The sequence below is a fragment of the Lithobates pipiens genome, unplaced genomic scaffold (assembly GCF_037356315.1).
Source record: "Lithobates pipiens isolate NorthernLeopardFrog02 unplaced genomic scaffold, aLitPip1_a1.2 Scaffold_10, whole genome shotgun sequence".
Taxonomy (NCBI): Eukaryota; Metazoa; Chordata; class Amphibia; order Anura; family Ranidae; genus Lithobates; species Lithobates pipiens.
Window position 1 is genome coordinate 17,560,490 of NW_027507686.1, and position 21,478 is coordinate 17,581,967.

General features: G+C 39.4%; 1 protein-coding gene across 3 annotated transcripts in view; it reads left to right on the plus strand.

Moving 5' to 3' along the window:
* NFAT5 (nuclear factor of activated T cells 5) overlaps positions 1 to 21,478 on the plus strand; it is a 126,586-nt gene that overhangs the window by 42,935 nt on the left and 62,173 nt on the right. For 2 of the 3 annotated variants that reach the window (XM_077451837.1, XM_077451848.1), the window contains exons 2-3: positions 1,717 to 1,842; positions 16,991 to 17,513. In XM_077451837.1, coding sequence (XP_077307963.1) covers positions 1,717 to 1,842; positions 16,991 to 17,513 — 649 coding nt within the window. Of the gene's footprint in view, positions 1 to 1,716; positions 1,843 to 16,486; positions 16,549 to 16,990; positions 17,514 to 21,478 lie in introns of those variants that run through there. The other variant, XM_077451858.1, reaches the window with a different exon arrangement.

Sequence of the window (21,478 nt, forward strand, 5' to 3'; positions counted from 1 at the left end):
GCTGTATCCCAGTATGACATCCGTGGAGGTCCCCGAACGCAGACCTTGTGATTCCGGGGGGAAGGGGGGGGGGGAACCAAGCGCGCTCCAGGATGTTTTCCATAGGAACGCTGTGTCCATGTCCCATTAGACATGAATGGGACCGCCTGCACATGGATGTGCGGAACACCTGTGTACATCTGTGTGTGGGCGAGCGCGGCCCTGCATGGGGTGTACAGTATTGTATAATGAGGCTGCAGGTTGATCAGTAGTCTTGCCTTTACCTGTTTACCTGTCTCTGCCCTCACATGACTCCCCTACTACCTGGCAGGTTTATCTTGTTTGGCTCTCAGTTTTATGCCTGCCTTACTCTGCGAGGTCTACGAGTCCCTTTATTATATATACAGTATACACATCCATGTCACATTGTATCCTCATTTTCATATTTCAATTTAATTGGAGCCGTTTGTACTGAAAACAGAGCAGGTTGGTTTCAGACTTGGCGTTTAAAGTTGTGCTATTTTGACTGGTTTTCCTTTTTTATTTTTTTATTTTTATTTTTTTTTACTTTTTAGTGTGTTACTTTTAGGCATGTAATTCGCAATCGCCTACTGGAACTGACGCGTTTAGTCCAATGAGACGTCATTTGGGACCAATAAGATGTCTCGGATGAAACGCAAAAATTGGGTGCTCTGTCCGGTGTCTTCTGGTGAAGGGGGAGGTGGTGTCCCCCTATCAGAGCACAATAGCTCAGCAGGGGAGATCGCTGGACTAACCTGGGATAGTTAGTACAGCGGCTCCTCCCATGCTCTTCGTTTTTTTTTTTCAGCCCACTGGGTTTAGCAAAAAAACGAATAGTGTGTACTAGGCTTCAGCATGGCTCTCCAATAGGAAATAATGAGGCCGCTGTGTGAGTGGCCACTGGGAAGAGGACCTAGTCAGATATATTTTGGACAGAAGGCTGTTCAGCTCTGAGCAGGGCAGTAAAGTGAATGTAAGCCCTCACATATACCCAGTGAAGTGACTGGCCTCAGGTTATACACAGAGATGAAACAAGTTGGACAGCGTGGGAATATTCCAGGATGTCCTCAGATGCCGGGGGCAGGGCTATGCGCTTCAAGGCGGTAACATCTTATTCTCAATACTTGAGAAACGGGCATTACAGCTGGCAGCAAACATCGTTCTGGAATATTCCCATACTGTCCAACTGGTTCTGGTGGTGGTGTAACTCTGCAGGTAGCTTCTCTCTACACCTCCCTGGATTGCTGCAGTGCAGCCTGGGTCCTTGAGATTACTTGGTTTTAAGATATGCCTTCTTTCTAAATGTGAGTGCATGATGGTTGTGCATGGAAATCTTGGTAGATCAGCAGTTTTTGAAACACTCAGACCAGCCCGTCTGGCACCAACAACCATGCCACGTTCAAAGTCGCTTAAATCCCCTTTCTTCCCCATTCTGATGCTCGGTTTGAACTTCAGCAAGTCATCTTCACCACGTCTAGTTGCCTAAATGCATTGAGTTGCTGCCATGTGATTGGCTGATTAGCAATTTGTGTTACCAAGCAATTGAACAGGTGTACCTAATACAGTGGGCAGTGAGTGCATGTTATAGAATAATTCTCCAATTTGCCTTTACGTTCTTGTTTTTATGTTTGAGTTTGTTTTTCTAACTGAAGAATATTGCATGTAAAGTGTGTTCATCTTCTAATTTTATTTCTATTTTGTTAATTTCCTTTTCAGAATCTGTTTATGATCTACTCCCAAAGGAACTGCAATTGCCCTCTTCCCAAGAGACCTCCATTGCTCCAATGAGTCAGACAAGTGGAGGTGAGGCTGGATCGCCTCCTCCGGCTGTAGTCGCTGCTGGTACGCATACCATTTCACTTTTTCTTTTTATAGGCGCACCTTCGTTGTTTTTTTTTTATTTTTCTCATTCTTTCCGCTTTTTGGTTTCCTTTTTTTTTTTTTTATTTAATTTTTTACTACTGGATCAAATGAGCAGTGCTGTCAAAGTTAGTATGTTTATAACTCCCTAGAGAAAAAAAAGATTCCCTTGTATTTCAAATTAACTTGAATAAAGCACAGTTAGTTTTTATTCTCATTTGCAGTTGTGTAAGTTTTAGAAACGCGTAGGGCTGTAGCCAAAATTAGCTATTTTTAAACTTCACCCATTCTTTTGCTGGGAAACTTAAGATGTCTTGGAAAACGAAAAAACAGTAAAAGGAGTAGAGTAGCAGAGAGTAACAGATTTAGCTATTAATGTTTACTGCCCCTGCTGGGGCGGTAATTTATTGTTTTGGATTTTTGCAATGTGTGTTTTATTTAGGAGTTTATTTCTGATGTTGTATTCCCCTTGAAATAGTAATAATTGGGGGAAATTAAAATGAGTGAGGCTTGACTCGAGCGAAGTTTCCCATTGCATATACTTAGAACTATTAAAATGTATTAGCATTCCAAACTTTGACGACCTTTTTGGCCCTCTGGGGTCTATTTTCAAGCAGCTATTTAATCGTGTAATAATACAAATATAAAAATAGAAGTTTACTTATCAAGAGTACTGACAAGCTGCAAGCAAACTAAGTGTATGAGTTAAAAAAAATAAAAAAAAATATAAATATATTATAATGTGTAAAACCCAATATGCTATATATATATATATATATATATATATATATATATATATATATATATATATATATATATATATATATATATATATATATATATATATATATATATATATATATATATATATATATGTGTATGTATATGTAATGTAATATAAAATTTTCTATACTACTATCAATCAAGGATAATATGTAAATGCAATTTGTTAGTCATTTAATTATTAAAATCCGAAATAATCTGTGCAGACAAATCCGTAAAACAAACTGCAATATGCAAAAGTTCTCCAGAATAATGCAAAATTACAAATGTGACGGACCACGGGGCACCCAGCTTGACTTCCTCCATCAAGATAGATATAGCTTCCTTTACACTGCAACCAGTTATTATAGTTGAATATTGCACCCGAGGACTAGGCAACACTAGCTTAGGTGCAAACTGGAACTGACTATATTGTAAATTCACCCAGATTATATACCTTGCAAGATCAGGTAAAAGCTTGACCACATTATGTAAACTGTAAGCAGTAAGAGAATTAACATTTTCTAAGGAACGGCCGACATAAACGGTCATCTAATTAAGAACTAGTCACCTAAACAAGCCTAGGTTCACTCAGTGCCTACCCAGACCTTTCAGCACCAGTTCCAAAGTAAGAAGACCTAGAGCTGTCCAATTCTCTAAAAGGCTTAGCAGACAGACAGAAACAATAGGTGACTCAATTAAAAATTAAGATTCACACCTAGGAGGCCCACAATAGGGAAATAATACCATGAGGGACACCCTGGTAAACAGAATATAGCAGGAGACCCCAGCATTGTGTTTTGTGCTGATTATTTTAACATCTCCTCTGAGTTTAGGAGGGGGGTTAAAGCAGTCAATGCTTGTTTGGTCATAGAGGTCTCAATCATTATCCGGGTCCCCCAGTTCTCAGAGTCTATGTGTTTCAGGGAGACATGGACTTGAAGCCAAAGTAAAAGTGCTCCAGAGGTCCCCCAGGCACACACCTTCTCGAAGAATAGAACCCATCTCAAAAGTCGGGGCCCATAGTCATTAGGCAAGAGGCCAACCTGCAGTTCTCTCCAAAAGCCCCTGTCCCAGTTGGGTCTGTTACATCCATTTTATAAGTGCTTGTGAAGACCGCCATCGGGGACCCCCCATGACCGTATGGTCACTTTACAAGCAGGCTTTGTTTGCAAATCAAGGATTTCAGATGGCAGCTGTAGGTTGATATCCCATAAACATGTAAACACTCTCGGTAGATGGTCAATGAACTTGGTGGTAAATACAACTTCAGAACAAAGCCCACCTCAAAAAGACACACCATAGTGTCCACCGTAAACATACTTTTATGAATACAAAAACGTGTACGCTCACGTTTGTAATCCAGAGTACCAGGCATAAAGTACCAAGCCACCACCTCCCATAACATCACAATCCAGCGTACAGTTAAGCCGTGTTATGGGGAGCGCTGTAGAAGCTGACGGCTCACTAAAAACGTAGCTCTCAAAAAAAAAAAAAAAAGTAGCCTTCTCTCCTGGATCTGTTGCGCACTGCCCTACGTGTTTCGTCTGTAATAAATCGCCTATAATATGGCAGATTATTTCTTCTGCCATAGTTTAAGCCCCTGACAGTCTTGGGGGGGGGGGGGGGGGAGGTTTATTACCCTTTGCCTTTTTTTTGTTTTTCATTTTATCATTATGCAAACCTTTTGCTTTTGCATAAAGTATGGTTTTAGTGTATTTAAAGCTAAAATGTTCTTTTGCATGATGCATTAAGTTATTTCTCTGAATTATGTGGCTGTAAATCATTTGTGTCATTTTCAGATGCCACGCATTTCTGTAATTTTATATTTAATTGGAAAAGGACAGTCTATTTTAGTGCTGTAATTGAGGTGCTTAGTTATGCCACCCCTATCATTGTTACCAATCGTAGACTCATATTTTTTTATTTTTTTAATATATTAACTCTATAACATTGGTGTTCACTCAGAATGCAGCTAGCTGTAATATTCTTGCTCAGAAAGTTCCATAATCTTAAAATCATTGCATGGGGCTGTAAGCTTTTAGATTTATTTTCAGCTCTATAAAAAAAAAAAAAAAAAAATCAAAAAAAAAATCTATAAACCTATCTGGTTTTAACTCCAGTGTTAACATGCTTAAAGTGGAAATTCTGTCCAAATATTGACTCACTTCAGGCTGGTCCCTTTTTTTTTTTAACACATTTAAAATAAGTGCCTGTACTGTGTAAAACCCAGTAATGCCCTATCTTGCCTTGCTCTGCACATGCTCAGTTGCTTTCTATTCTGGGCACTGTGCTCTGAAATTGGAGCCTCTAGAGGCCAGTCAGCTGACAGCTTTAAGATTTACTGTTGCTGAAGGGGGAAGAAAATAGGAATGACACAGATTGTGCAGAGCGAACACAGATTAGGGAGGGATTAAGTAACAGCAAGAGAGGTGACAGGGCAAACTCTGCTGCCAGGATAGTGATTTATCTGATCTCCCTCATATTCTCTCCTTTTTCCCTGTGAGCTACTGTAAAGCTTCTGCCAGTCTTCTGTTCTAGCTGAGCCAAGAGGCTGCAAATGCACATATTTTAATTGAAGAAAGTGACCTAGTTTTTAAGACCAAGAAGAGGGGAGGTGTTTCCAATTAGAAATTGAATGTTCTGGGCTTCAACAAAATGGCGGCCTCCAGGAAGAAGAAACGGGAGCAGTGCTACAGGCAGTTGACAGGACACACCAATTTTGGTAGCGTAATTATTCGTGTGGAATGTACGTTGTTGTTAGTTGATGTTCTGTAACAAAACAAACTGTCCTGGTTAAAGTCCTGCTTTAAGTCTCAAAATAAGTTTGCAATAAAGCCGTGGTGGTTTTTATATAATGTACATTCATGTTTATGAAATGGTACCACTTACCTCTAGGGGTATTTTCAGACAGCAAGGAATCTGCTTGTATATCTGTGTGCCGTACACTTACTTTATGGTTGTATCCATACATTTACATATGCCCAATGTACCACAGCAGTTTAGTCCCCTTTGGAAACCGAGAACACATTTTGGCCTTAGCAGAATTATTTAAATGTAGAACGATCAGCATTGCCAATCTCTGCCAATCAATTTTGCTATCTCTGGCGCTTGTTAGTACAAGAAAGGGATAATCCGGTTGTTTGCGCAATAAGAAAAAAAAACATAAATCTCTCTAAGTGGCAGTACTGCCATATTTTAATACATGTTAACTGAATGGCACTATAATTATACACCACAGACCTTTGTATTAGTATTCGCAGATTTGGATCTGTAACTGCTTGCTGTCCAAGTCTGTTTCAGATGACCCCTCTCATTCATGTTCGAAAGCCGGGGTCTCCAGACCGTCTAAACAAAAGGCTTTCAGACTTTAGGGGGCGGGGCAGGAATGGTCAGGGGAGGTGGGGGGGTGGGGGGGCTAGGAAATGCCCCAAAATCAGTGGGAGTAAATATTGTCTCGGGCTTGGTGTTCAGCTTAAACAAAATAAAAAATGCAAAGAGCCTGTAGTCAGTGGAAGGAGGAATAGTGCACCATCATTGGTATTATTGGGAGGACTAGTGACCCATCATTGGTATCAGTGGGAGTAATAGTTCCCCATTATTGGTCTTAGTGGGAGGAATGGTGCCCCGTTATTGGTTTTAGTGGGAAGAATAGTGCCTCATCATTGGTTTTGGTGGGGAGAATATTGCTCTATCAATGGGAGGAATAGTGCCCCATCATTGGACTTGGGATGAATAGTGCCCCTTCATTGGTCTTGGGGGGGAGGTATAGTGCCCTTTCATTGGTATCCGTGGAAGGAATAGTGACCCATGATTGGTATCCATGGGAGGAATGGTGCTCCATCATTGGTGTCAGTGGGAGGAATAGTGCCCCATCATTGGTATCCATGGGAGGAATAGTGACCCATGATTGGTATCCATGGGAGGAATAGTGCCCCATCATTGGTATCAGTGGGAGGAATAGTGACCCATGATTGGTATCCATGGGAGGAATAGTGCTCCATCATTGGTCTTAGTGGGGGGAGGAATAGTGCCCTTTCATTGGTATCTGTGGGAGGAATAGTGCCCTTTCATTGGTATCCGTGGTATGAATAGTGCCTTATCATTCGTATCAGTGGGAGGATTGGTGCCCCATCATTGGTATCTGTGGGAGGAATAATGCCCCATAATTGGTATCTGTGGGAGGAATAGTGCCCCATCATCGGTATCTGTGAGAAGCATAGTGCTCCATCATCGGTATCCATGGGAGGAATAGTGTCCCATCATTGGTCTTTGTGGGAGGAATAGTGCCCCATCATTGGTATCCCTGGGGTGAATAGTGCCCCATCACTGGTATCCTTGGAAGGAATAGTGCCCCATCATAGGCATCCATGAGAGGAACAGTGCCCCATTGTTGGTGTCAGTGGAAGGCGAAACCTCCTATAATTGATAATGGCAAGCAAAGGGCCACATTCAGCCCACGGACCACAGTATGGAGACCACTAGACAGATAAAGCTATAGTGTAAAAGTGTCTCGCCCACCTCCTAGCAGCTGTCAAAGCTCCCAAAAAGTAACAGATCCAGGACATTAAAAGCCCATCTACCACGACACACCATGTTTAGTCACTCATAACTGGCAGAACAAACGCAAACAAAGAGCGTGAGGCTCATTTTATGGTGAGTGTTAATCTATCATTTTTAATATTTTAGGAGAATACCCCTTTTTATTTATAAATATGTAGAGTGTTCTGATGAAAACATAAGTCACGTTGACAGCTCCTTTTTTTTAATTTTTTTATTTGGTCGTAGAAGGCGTTACATCGGCATTGTTCCCCGTTCCTTGGTCAGGTTCCATCATCCTCCAAGTTCTTCCATATAAAATGTGATACTTCACAGCACTGCTCATTTTGCTATCCTGTGGCAGTAATACTTCTCCAAATCTGTGGTTTTATTGTGTTTTTATTCCAGGCTAAACGCTCTAACAAACTTGTTTTTTAAATTTTATTTTATTTTTATTTATTTTTTTCTCCCGACCCTTAAAACATTGGTTTAACTACTGATTCCTCCCCCAAATTTTTTCTGAAGCGCTGCCATCGTGCAATACAGCCACAGATGACCCAGTCCTCCTCCTCCTCCTCCTCCTCCTCCTCCTCCTCCTCCTCCTCCTCCTCCTCCTCCTCCTGCTCCTCCCTGTTGTTTTTTTTTTTTTTTTTTTTTTTTTTTTTTTGCTTGCTGACTTTTTTATATCTAATACGAATAGCCTAATTCATTACATGGAATATATTGTCTGTTGCCTCTTACGGTTCCCGCTAATCCAAACCCAGGTCGGCACAAGTTTTAAAAATAACGTGTCTTGTTTACATTGGCTGCAGTCTGTGCTGGTAATTGCAGATTAATTTTATCAGCTGCGGTTATCGCATCGCTTGCATGGGTTGATTAACCTACTAAATCAGTGCTGACAGTTTAGTGTTCGGTGTCGTTTTTTATTTGAGCTCGCTGGGGAGAAATAAAAGGTATTAAAAAATAAAAATAAAAAATAATAATAATTTGTTAAGTAAACACGGTGCATTTTGCACAGTAGACTCTGAGCCTAAACCAAAGGAAGTGTTGACCTTGGCAGCACCGCTACGCAGATGTAAACTTTTTTTTTTTCTTCTAAAAACTATTTTGGTATACCTATCTGCGTTCCTTAAAATAGATTGAGGATATATATGTATATTATTTTAATTTTGGGGCTTCCTTTTTATGTTCTGAGGAACATTCTATTCTTAAGAGTTCAAGGAGCAACACCAGGTCAGTAAAACCCAGTTGGTGAACTTTTAACACTACCCGTTGCTGCTACGCTTCACTTAAAGCAGCCTTTTTTTTTTTTTCGACCAAGGGTGCCTTGAGGTGTCTTGAGGGGTGCCGTGGCAAAATGCCAAAAAAAATTATCAAAAAAATTGTATACAAGCCAGCGGGTGGATTAAGCCTGCCTTTTAAGTTAAGTGATGCTCCCCTCCCCCCTTATCCTGCCGTGATGACTATTTAAAGGGTAAGTCCACCTTTAAGCCCTTGTACACACGGTCAGAGATTCCGACGGAATGTGTCCTATCGGAGCGTTTTGTCGGATATTCCGACTGTGTGTGGTCTCCATCGGACTGTTTCCGTCGGAATATCCGACAGACCAACTTTTCCAACTTGCCGGTAAAATTTTCCGACAAAATGCTCCGATCGGACATACTCCGATCATGTGTAGCCTACTCCGACGGACAAAGTGCCACGCATGCTCAGATCAAATTCCTACACCAAAGCTATTGGCTACTGGCCTGAACGTAGTCCCGTCGTAATGAAATAACGTCATCACGTTATGTACAATCGGATTTTCCGACAACTTTGTCCGACCGTATGTATGCAACAGTTTCGGACAAAATCCAACGGATTTGGTTGTCAGAATGTCCGACCGTGTGTACAAGGGCTTACAGAAAAATCTATTAGGTGAATTTAGGCAGACCATACATTGGTCGAATTTCAAAAGAATTTTCTTTTTAGAAAATCTTATCTAATGCCGCGTACACACGATCGGAAATTCTCGTCGGAAAAAAGCTCTGATAGCTTTCCTGTCGGAATTCTACTCAAACTGTCTTGCCTACACACGGTCACACCAAATTCCGACCACCAAGAAAGCGGTGACGTACGGTGGGACTACAAAAAGGAAGTTCAATACCTAGTAGCCAATAGCTTCCATCTGGTAGTTGAATCTGAGCATGCGTGAGTTTTTGCGTGTCGGCAATTGCATATGCACGATCAGAATTTCCGATAGCATGTTCTCAATTTTCCCGATGGAAAAACTTTCTATCAATTTTTTTGCTGGTAGGAATTCGGCCAGCTATATTCTGGTGGAGCATACACATGGTTGCATTTTCCGATGAAAAGCTCTCATCGGTCTTATGCTGGCCGAAATTCCCATCGTGTGTACGCGGCATCACAGTTTTCGTTCGTATTTCGCACCATTAGTGGGCTGCAGCAACAGCCACTTTTCGCACGGTAATCAAATTTGAATAATCGGGCATGTTGGAAATTTTTTGAAAAAAACGATTTTCTAATCAATGATGGGAGAATCGTGCGAGAAATGTAGTCGAATAAAGAAATGCGCATGTGCAATAAAAGAAAATTTCCCAGAAAGAAAAGAAGATTCCCAGCCGCGAAAATTCTTTTCTGTAGCAACATGAAATGAAATTGAAGGTTTGGTCGGCCGAATTTAGAAATCAATGGTGGCGCCATCGGATCACAAAACGCACACATTTTCTGTTTTTCAAAAGAAAATTCTTTTGAGATTCGACCCATGTATGACCAGCCTTATACAGGCCCCTCCCCCACAGTCCCGCTGACCTGGAGCGTGGCAATCTCCCGTTTTTATGAACCCTGGTATAGCCACCTCACCAGTCCGGGGCTTAGAAATCCTCTTGGCTTCATCTCCAAAACGTTCCCCGTTAGGAGGCATGTTTAGGAGAATTCGAATTGGTTGGCACTGACCATTCAGATCCTGTGTAGCCCTTCCTGGCAGTGGGGGAAGAAGAGGATAGAAAGCCAAGGGGATTTCTAAGGCCCGGACTGGTGAGGTGGCTATACCAGGGCTCATAACAGGACATCGCTACGCTCCAGGTGAGGTCCCCAGTCCATCTCCTTATAGAACAGAGGCTTAGGGACAAGCTGCACCTGCTCAGTTTGGTGTGTATAGCTAGAGTGCTTTATTTTCTTGGGATACTGCATGTCATCAGCACAGGTCCAATCGGCATTGTCCAGGCAGAGGGTTAGGGGTCCTGCATCCTGATAGGACAGCCAGTGCAGTATAAAAACTCCTTCTACAAGCTTTAACCAGGAACTGATAGAAGTCACAAGACTGCTATATACCGCTGATGAGAAAATGTATTTAGCAGTTTTAGCAATTTCCAGAACATGGGAATGAATTGCATTTCCATGTTCTGTGTACTGTGGGAGAGCAGATATATTTAATGCAGGGTCCTGGCTTTAGTAACACTTTAAAGTGATTAACTATACACCAAGTTCACTGTATGGACCACTTATTTATACATCGTGCTCAAAACCCTCCTTAATCGCCTATTTTTAGAAGAGCCAGTATTTTAATTTTCGGGAGCCCTGTGATATTCAAGAAAAAGGTGGATTTATAAAGTGGATGGTCTCTCCAAAAAACATTGCAGAAAACTTAACAAAAACTTTATTTTTTATTCCTTATTCCATAGAAATTTAAAACCACATGGGTGATGTCACCCCTTGGTTTAAGAGCAAAATATACAGGAGCATAGTTCCATGCAGAACATCGGCCCCTCAATACACAATAATATTTGGAACTCCACTACTAGTTTCCAACACTAAGAATAAAGCACCAAATCTATAGTTGACTCAACTTGGTGCATAAAGTGTTTATGGAAATATTGTCACAATTCCCAACGTGTTTCACCCAAAAGGGCTTCCTCAGGGGAACGTTTTTGGGTTTTTTTATGCCCACTCGCATATAGATTGTTTACAAAAGTTTTAGGTAACCAAACTATGGATGAGCTAGCAAAGTGCAACACAGCCACCCTCCTAATAAGAATCTGAAGTATAATGAGCAGTCCTTTCTCTATGGTTATGGATCTGCAAGGCCCCACCCAGCAGGCCATTAGAGGCATGCCATTCGCCCTTGAATGGTCTGGCTGTCGGTACAAACAGTAATGGCGTGGTACGAGCAGCATTCAGAAGAAAGTACATTCAATTCATCTTTTCTCATAGCTGATCTCCTCCAGCTACATTTTTGGGAATGAAGAAAAGTACTTATTGTGGTAACTTGACCAAGTGAACATTGGGGAGCTAGAGGGATAGTGATAAATAACGAACTGCAATAAGTTTTTTTTTTTTTTCCTTACATACAGCATACATGGGTTAAAAAAAAATTACATAAGGAGCGGGAGGTCACTAAAACATTAGAGGTCCTCTACTGTAGAATCTATGGCCAAAAAAAAAGGCAAGCCATGGGCAAAAACTAGACAACAGTATTGCCTGCCTGCTCCCTCCAGCGGATATTTTTATGCCTACTATCTTGTGTTCCGCAATGTGCTGCCAATGTCCCAATGTGGAGGCATATATGCTATGCTTCATGCTTAGCAGTGCGGTTTAGTGTTTGTTCTGTGCAGACTCGTTCTCTCGGTCAGTGGGTGGCTTTCCCTGTAGTAGTTATCCTCCCGCAGTCACTCGGCAAGGATGCTTTTCCTGTCGTGGATTTTCTTTTCCTTAGTTACTCAGCAAGGATGCTGATTGAACTGATTAGCCATAAATTGCTTTTGTAGAGGGAGCCCACAGATCTTGTGTGTGTGAAGGTCCTCAAAGTATCGCAGAGCAAGCAGTTAAGGTTTGAAGCCACAACGAAGGCCACTTTCCTATAACCTTTCCAATAAAATCTGAGCACTTACGGAATAATTGCCAGTTTCCTTTGTAAGCCTCACCTTAAATTTTACCAAATCTTGTTTGACTTGCGGGGAAAAAAAATAAAAATAAAATATATCTATAATTAATTTGCTCCTCCCCTGAGGAATTGTGTCTGGCTAAATCCCACACGTACCACTGCAACAAATGTTAATATCCTGATATTTGTCATGTGGGGCAGAATGGCCTGAACATTTTTTAACATGTGATATGATAGAGTCGGTCTGTAATTTTAAGTATATTTTAAGGATTCTGCTAAAATACAACACTTCTGGATTGCATACATATTTGTATTGCAATAGTGCCTAAAACGTCCCGTCATACTGGGAGGTTGTGTTGTCGTAGGAAGGATTAAGACGCAAGGCTGTGATTGACAACCTAGCTTCCCCTTCTATGCACTGTTTACGACTTGGGTAGGAAAGAAGGAGCTCCTGGTGTCCATAAAATTTCAACTTTTGATGAGTGGTCCAAGAGACGTTTTATTATAGGTGGAACATGTACGTCAAGCCAATGCGTTTTATGGGGAATGGTCTCCTTCAGGGCGAACGAGTAAGCACAAAAATTACATTAAAAAAATATAAAATATGTACAGGGCGTTCCTTCTTTTCTTCCCAAGTCTTCTCACTGAAATGGCCACAAGGCCATATCGGAAAGGTAGTGGCCCAAGCCCCTAAGAGGTTTCACCACTGCCATCCACTGTTAGGCACGACCCAGCAGCCAAAGCCCCTAAGAGGGTTCACCACCACCTTCCACTGTTAGGCACGACCCACCAGAAGGGATTGGTTCCCCTTTTGCTCACACAGTCACCCACCCACGAACAGTGACTGATCCAGTCAGTCAAGCGCGATCTCCAACACAAATCTGCAATGTGTAAGGGGGCAAGATGGCAACTCCCAATGGAGGAATACCTTGCTCTTAAGGGACCACTGTTCCACTGTTAGGCACCACCCAGCGACCCAAGCCCCTAAGAGGGTCCGCCACCACCTTGCACTGTTAGGCATGATCCAGCGGCCCAAGCCCCTAAGAGGGTTCACCACCACCATCCACTGTTGGGCACGACCCAGTGGCCCAAGCCCCCAAGAGGGTCCACCATCCACTGTTAGGCATGACCCAGTGGTCCAAGCCCCTAAGAGGGTCCACCATCCACTGTTAGGCATAACCCAGCGGCCCAAGCCCCTAAGAGGGTCCACCGCCACCATCCACTTTTTGCCCACACAATCACCCACCCACCCACGACCAGTGACTGATCCAGTCAGTCAAGCGCGATCTCCAACACAAACCTGCAATCTGTAAGGAGGCAAGATGGCAACCCCCAATGGAGGAATACCTTGGTCTTAAGGGACAGTGGTTTCTGTATACATGGATAAAGAAAAGGGTTACCTTAAATCCAGGAACACAAAATACTAGTCACTTTTTTTTTTTTAAACTAATAAGTCTCTCTCCACAACTGCAGCCAATTACAAGATCTGTGGTGACCGGTACTTGGTTATTAGCTAAACCTGAGGCAACAGGCCAATGATTATTTTATTTTCTTTTTTTGAATTCTGAAAACTAATATCTAACGAATGTTAATAATTTGAGATATTAACTGTAATTGAGGGGGTGGGGGAGACTGTTTTATGGTATGCATTTTGGAAACGCAAGGGGGCTTGTGAATGGGAAAACCTTTTTAAAAATATTTTGGAATGAATGTGGACTAAAACCCGTATGAATTTGACTTTTTAAAATTCCATGTGATAATTGGATTGCTTTTTTTGATATTTGCTGGGATGCTAGCTGTTTTCTCTATTAATACAGTTAACTTGCATTCTAGCTCCGCCACTCAGAGGCAGGCATCGTATGGTGGGTTGTGTGACTATGTCTGTCTATCAATAGTGAAGACAAATATTGCCAGAGACACTAAACCTATCCAAACTCACCCAGGGTATAGGTCGGTCTCGTTTTCAGACTTCTTCCTAAGCCTTTTATTTTTTTTTATTTTTTAAATCTTTCTTTGTATATTTTTTTTATTTTTTTTTTTTATTTTTTAATAGTGGATTGATGATGAATGTTGGCAAAATGTTCATTTGATAATGTTTTTGTTTTTTTTAACTCGCAACATTCAAAAAAAATAAAATAAAAAATAAGCCTAGAAAAATTAATTGGATAAAGAAGTTATTACTGTGGATTTGTGGTCACTTTGCTTCTCGTTTTTAAAATTAAATAAGCCTTTAAAATGGCTTAGAAACTTAACAACCACCAGTAATCTGGTTAGAGTCTGTAGTTTACCGCATTCATTGTGTTGTGGTAAACGCTTTTGGTTCTGAAATAAATTTTAGGTTAAAAGGCATCATAACAAATATTTAAAAAAAATAAGTTTTGTGGTTCGTTAGCGCTATTTTATGAGCCAAGATTCATTTTACGTTAACAGATTATGTTTTTTCTTTTCTGCATATTTAGTTTTTTTTACAAATTGCAGCAGATACTTGGCTAAAAATACACATGAACTATTTTTTTATATTCATACATGTTATATTTAATATACATTATATGTATTATGTTTTGATTATTATATTATAGATTGATTATATTTATAACTTGATCATCATACACAAATAATGATTGAGTGTATTAATATTGGATATTAAAAAAAATGATTTAAACAATAGGTTTATGCAAAGGATTATTATAAATATGTATTTGGAAACTTTTTTTTTATTTTTATTTTTTGTCTTATCTTTTCTCTTGGGCAGTGATTGAAATGTCTATTCTACAGCATGTGCTTAATATTATTTTTGGTGTTTTTTCATCATTTATAATTGAAAATATTTTTGAGAGCGCTCGCACTGTGTTTTGCACATTATGTAAAAATACTTATAATAAACAATTATGTTTTTTTTTTAATTTATTTTTTCTCCCATGTTACTAAATACCTGGGCCTTCATCTATGCAAAGCGACCAGAGGTTCTTTGCTGTGCTAACCCTTTTGATAGTTTGTTGCCTTCACCATTTTATTTTGCTCGATCAAGTCTGATTGAATTCTGATTTCTAATATTATACCATTCGCCTTTCTGTATGAAAACTATACAAAGGCTTTCTAATTTAAAAAAAAAAAAAAAAAAATCTGCCAAACAAAGAATCTGCTGCATGTAATTTTTTTTTAAATATTTATGGATTAAAATAAAAAAAAAATTAAAATTTACATTTTTTCAAGTGTTTAATATTCAAACATTTCCTGGGATAGTCTAATGCATTTAAAAAGCTGCATTTGTTTTATAGTAAATATGTTTTTTTGGTGAGCAGAAAGTCATGCGTGCGAAGAACTTTTACTAGGATAATCCAAAGTGGCTTCAAATCTACTGAAACTTCAACTTAAATTTTATCTTGTTAAGATTGACATGGAAAAGCATTTTTATTAATGCATGGCAAAAACACCCACAGCACCTCTACAGTATATGATTTTCTTTTTAAATGTGAATGCTTTTGAAAGTCACTGAATATTTTTTTGTTTCAGCTGCAAAGTTAACTAATGTGCACAAACAGTGTGTAAAATGGAACTGATTAAAAAAAAAAAACTGTTGACTTAAAAAATATTTAAAAAAACATTTAAAGAATATTATAATTAGTTTTATAATCTCTGTTGCAGAGTCTTCACTACATATCTCTGCATCATAAATATTCACAATTGTATTGCAGATTTAATGTAATCTTCAGTATAACATTTGAACAGTGGTTTTAAAATTTAGTCACCACACTTTTTTTTTTTTCTTATTCTTTTTTTTTTTTTTTTTTTTTTTTTTTGTACCTATTTATGGATTTCCAGGAAGCTTTTAAAATCAGTTTTTAAGATTAAGAGTTCAAAAGTGTTTAATTTGCTAAAAACTACTAAAGCATTTATTTTTTTTGGTAATCTTTTCGTAAATTTTTATGAAAAGAGATTATATATATATATATATATATATATATATATATATATATATATATATATATATATATATGTATGTATATATATATATGTGTATGTATATATATATATATGTGTATGTATATATATATATATGTGTATATATATATATATATATATATATATATATATATATATATATATATATATATATATATATATATATATATATATATATATATATATGTATAATTTTTTTTTTTTTTTTTTTTTTTTTTAATATCTCCTATTGTAGACTTTGCTTTAGAGAACAACAGAGGACGAAATATGTTTCTGTTGTCATCCCGACCTGTATTTTTTTTTTTTTTTTTTTAGAGTTAATAATTTTTTTTTTTCTAAAATACTTAGGCTCCCGACGATCAGTTCCATTTTGCTTACAAATGAGTTTGTTTTATTCTATATTTTTCTATCATTTTATGGTCGATGACTGGAATAATTAGCAGCTGTTTTCTCATTTATTTTCTCATATTTTTATTCCAGGACTTGCCTCTGAAGCAGGGAGTGTCTGCATTAAAAATGACCTGTAGTTCTCTGCTTCATAGGTTAGAAACTTATTTTAATATTTTGTGGCTACAGACAGTCCCATTAAATAAAAACAAAAAAAAATAAAACATTTTAATAATTCAAATCGGCTTTAAGTGTTTTGACCATTTCTAAGGGGGTATTATAGTTTTTCAATTTGGCTAAACTATTCTTAATGGCAGTAAATTTTAAAATTATGTTACTGTTTTATTTTTTCACATGTTAAGTTTTAAGAAAATGGCACAGCCTAAATAGTTTGGGCATTTTAAATTCTGTGTGCCTTATTGGGGATTTTTAAATTTATTAAAAATTATTCCAAATTTCAACTTTTATTTGGGAATTTTTTTTAAAAAATTTGCTATATTAGAAAAAAAAATATATATAAAGTCACCTAATTCCATTGGGACTGCTGGCCATTACCGGTGAAAATGTGTGTATTTACTTTTGGATTGTACACTGCAGATGCCTCATCTTCCACCATGGGCGGTGCTCGCAGTTCCTTTACCACCACTTCCAGTCCTTCTAATTACTCTACCTCACTCACCGATACCAAAGCTATGCAATCCACTGCCACGGGGGTAAGTAAGCCAGGGGTAAGTGAACCGCTGTTAGCCAATAAAACGGGCCGGCAGCAGACCGCGCCATTAAGATGGACGGTCCTAAACATTTCTCCACCCCCGGAAGACCTGCTGGATAGCAGTCAGATGTCCTGCCAAGATGAAGGGGGTGGACTGGAGTCTGAGCAGAGTGGCAGCATGTGGACAGAAGACTCCATGTCTAATTTCAGCAACATGAGTTCCCATTCTTACAATGATAACAATGAGGTCCCACGTAAGTCACGCAAGCGAAACACGAAGCAGAAGCCGGGGGCCAAGAGACGAGATTCCAACATGGACGTTTTTGATGCCGACAGCGCCAAAGCTCCACATTTCGTTCTCTACCAGCTTGCCTCGGACAACAAAAGCGGCTCCCAGGCTGGAAATGGGTTGGTATTCGTGTTTTACTACACGCTCCCTCTATCCTTTCGGTACATCCTGCTTTTCACTCACACTTCGTACTGCAGCTCTGGATTATATAGTTCACCTAAATTTGATGTTTTTGGACTTTTATTGGGAAGAAAAAAATGTAAAAATCATGGCTCAAGCTCAAATCAACTTCTAGTTCCAAAAGAAATACATTGCCGTCATAGAACTATACTCATTCTCACATATCCTATAATGCATCTGCGGTACGAAGGGCTTTAGTGTCTTAAAAGCTTTTTCAGTGATTTCTGATTTAGCGTTGATTTTGTATTGATTTTTGAATTTTTACTCTTTCATTACAAACCACTGTGATCACCAAACTTGATTAATATATATATAAAAAAAAAAAATACATGAGCTTTTCTAATCTAAAATTCTATCCAAACGCCATATTTCAAGTTCAATGCATTTCAATGAGTTGAATCTGCAGTTGGCTTCCTATACAGCACATTCATAAAGTATACAGACCTCCTTCGCTTTTTTTTTTTTTGGCTATGATGCTGCCTAATGACCAGGCCAAAACAGAATTTTAGAAGGGTTTGCAAATGTATGAAGAAGGAAAAACGCAAATCCCCCCCCAAAAAAAAGATACATTTGCATAAGTATTCAACCCCTTTCCAATAAAACTTGTATTTTTAGCTCTAATTCCTCCCCTTTCACTTGATTGTTGCTGAGATGTAACTACACCTTGATTGGAGTGCACCTTTGGTAAATTATGGAAATGGTTTGGCATGGCACACGCCTCTCTATAAAAGGCCTCACAGCTGACATTGCATACTGCATCAGCAAAAGCCATGAGGTCAAAGGAACTGCCCGCAGAGCTCAGAGGCAGGATTATTGCAAGGCACTGATCAAGGGAAGGATACAAAAGAGCACAGTGGCCTCCATAATTCGCAAATGGAAGAAGTTTGGAACAACTAGGACTCCTCCGAGAGCCAAACTGAGCAATCTGGGGAGAAGGGACATGGTAAGAGAGGTGACCAAGAATCCGATGGTCACTCTGACTGAGCTCCAGAGATCCTGTGTTGAGATAGGGCAACGTTCCATAAGGACAACCATCACTGTAGACCAAAATGCTTAAGCTGCTATTACTTGTATACTGTACACTTTATCAATAAATTACTTTTATCGGGAGAAGGAGTTGCAGGTTCTTCGTCTTATACTCTCATGGCTAGAGGAAGCCTCTCCTCAGTGCAAATCACATGAAAGCCCGCTTGGCATTTGCAAAAAGGCACCTGAAGGACTCTCAAACTGTGAGGAACAAGATTCTCTGGTCTGAAGAATCCAAGATAGAACTGTTTGGCCTCAAGTCTGAACATTTTTCTGGATGAAACCAGGCACCGCTCTTCACCTGCCTAATACCCAACAGTGAAGCATGGTTGTGATAACATCATACTGTTAAGGTGATTTTTGTATATTTGGGTATTGATATGCTGGTTGGGGTTGAGGGAAAGCTGAATATAGCAAAGTACAGATATCTCCTCAATAAAAACCTGTTCCTCACCACTCAGGACCTCAAACTGGGCCGACAGTTCATCTTCCAACATGACAATGATGCTAAGCACACAGCCAAGAAAACACAGGAGAGGCTTAGAGACAACTCTGTGAATGTCCAAGAGTGGCCCAGCCAGAGCCCAGACTTGAACCTTGAGCCCTATTGAACATTTCTGGAGAGTCCTAAAAATATCTGTCTACTGACAGTCCCCATCCACCCTGACTAAGCTTGAGAGGATTTGTAAAGAATGGCCGAAAATCCCCCAATCCAGGTGTGCAAAGCTTGTAGCATCATACCCAAAAAGACTTGAGGCTGTAATTGCTGCCAAAGGTGCTTCAACAAAGCACTGAGTAAAGGATCTAAATACCGAAGTACATGTAGATTCAGACATTTCTAAAATTGTGTTTTGGCTTTGCCATTATGAGATACTGAGTGTAGATTTAATAAGAGAAAAAAATGAATTAAAAAAAAACATAATATTGAAAAAAAAGTGAAGGGGGTCTGAATACTTTATGAATGCTCTGTATTGCTTACTCAAACCAGCTTGAGTTCCTGACACCCTCATCTTCCACGGCAGTTAAGGAGTTGGCCTGATGTTGCCCCTAGACTTCTTTTGATTTCATTTGAATTGTTTAGAATATGGATGGAGACACTTGGAACCCTCTCAGGGCTTCTTAATGAACTTGGTGAGGAGACCGCCAGGAAGTCAGGAACTCCTCAAGAAATAATAAGCCAATAAGGGATTCAACCTGCTTAATTCCACCTTAACTTTCTTGTCTTTAATTGGCCTTAGACTTTATTTTACAGTACGTTATGCACAGTGGGAGGCATCTGTTTTGTAAGCATCAATTTGTTCAAAAATATTACAACGTCAGAGCCAGATCTAGCCCACATACTGGACTTTTCAAAGGTTAAAACATAGGCCTATAGTCTCATTGTTACTTTATATATAACAGATATTACAATTATTTTTATATTTTGCCTGGAACATGCATTATCGAGTCACTACTTTTGTAAGTGCAATTTTTATTTTTTCAATCGATTTTTAAAAGGTTTTATCTGCACTATCCACTGCACTCTGTTTTTGCTCTACTTTTGGGTGCCTTTTGGATATATGTAGTTGTATATATATATATAATATATTGAAAAATAAAACAAGATCCTCAGAAAAATCTGCACTGAGTCCTTGGAATTGTGCCACTGTATGTAGTTTTATAGTCTACACCTCTTACATCACATAGTCTTAAGAATTTTTAGCTATAGTACAGGTTAAAGCAGATCTCCACCCAGCCCTCCGTTTTTTTTTTTTTTTTTTCCGTTTTTGTTTTATAGTTTGTGTTTGTTTTTGTTTTTTTTGTTTTTTTTTTGTTTTTTACCCCTGCGTATCAGCAGGTGGGTTTTGCACATCTCGGATACCCACCCAGCATTGTTCTGCTGAGATCTTCCCATGCCCTGCCACCGATCTGTCCAACTCTGCCACGTTCTTTCTGAGGTCATTGAGAGGCCCGCCAGCTCTTCCGGGTTTAGCAGATAATGTGCTGGTAGGCCCGTCCCCTCCTTGAAAAGCTATGCTTCCTGAGATATGTGATATGCATATCCTAGGAGGCACAGCAGGCTGTGTACACATCATTTGCCTAGGAGCATGCATGGGGAGGAAGGCTTGGACATTAAGGCTGGGTTCACACTTGCTGCGGCCATGGTTCACAGCGACGGGTCCGGTGCATTCTTGTTCACCGTTTCAGGAGCGAAACGGCTCTGCATTTTCATCTTAATTCTCACACCTGAAACGGAGCCAAAGACGCACAAGACCCTTTACAAATGTGGACCCCCCCAGAGCTGGTCACACTCTTTTGTCATGCAGTTTGGATGTTGGGAAACCTGCATTCAGTTTGGGGACCCAGCCTTAAAAAACAAAAGAAACAAACCACAATGCTATACATGTACAGGATGGGAGGTTGGGTTGGAGTTGAGGGAACATGCTAAGTGGGTGAAGATCCGCTTTAATACAGTCAATACACTCATCAGACCTTCTTTGTTAATGTCTCAAAAAGAAAAAGTACTCCACTTGAGGTTTCCTGTATCACACAAGTCAAAGGGGTACTGAGAGTTTGTGTCTCAAAATAAGGATCTCAAATAGACCCTCTAGATGACCCAGAGTAGTAGAGAACACCTGAAACTGAGAATGTATCCTTTTGTGTGAATGGAAGAAATACATGTTCTTTGTATGATCCTGTGGGGGGTCAGTGTACCTACCTTACACTGAAAAAAACAAAAACAAAAAAAAACTGTTCTTAGAACCATTCACCCATGATGTCATGAACCTCATGGTTGCTTTTTCAGTAGACTTTTACTGACTAAGAAATGCAAACGTACAAAGTGTAGGCAGATGTAGCTCGGACCAGTATATCAGATAGAATAGAAGTCCATCATGAA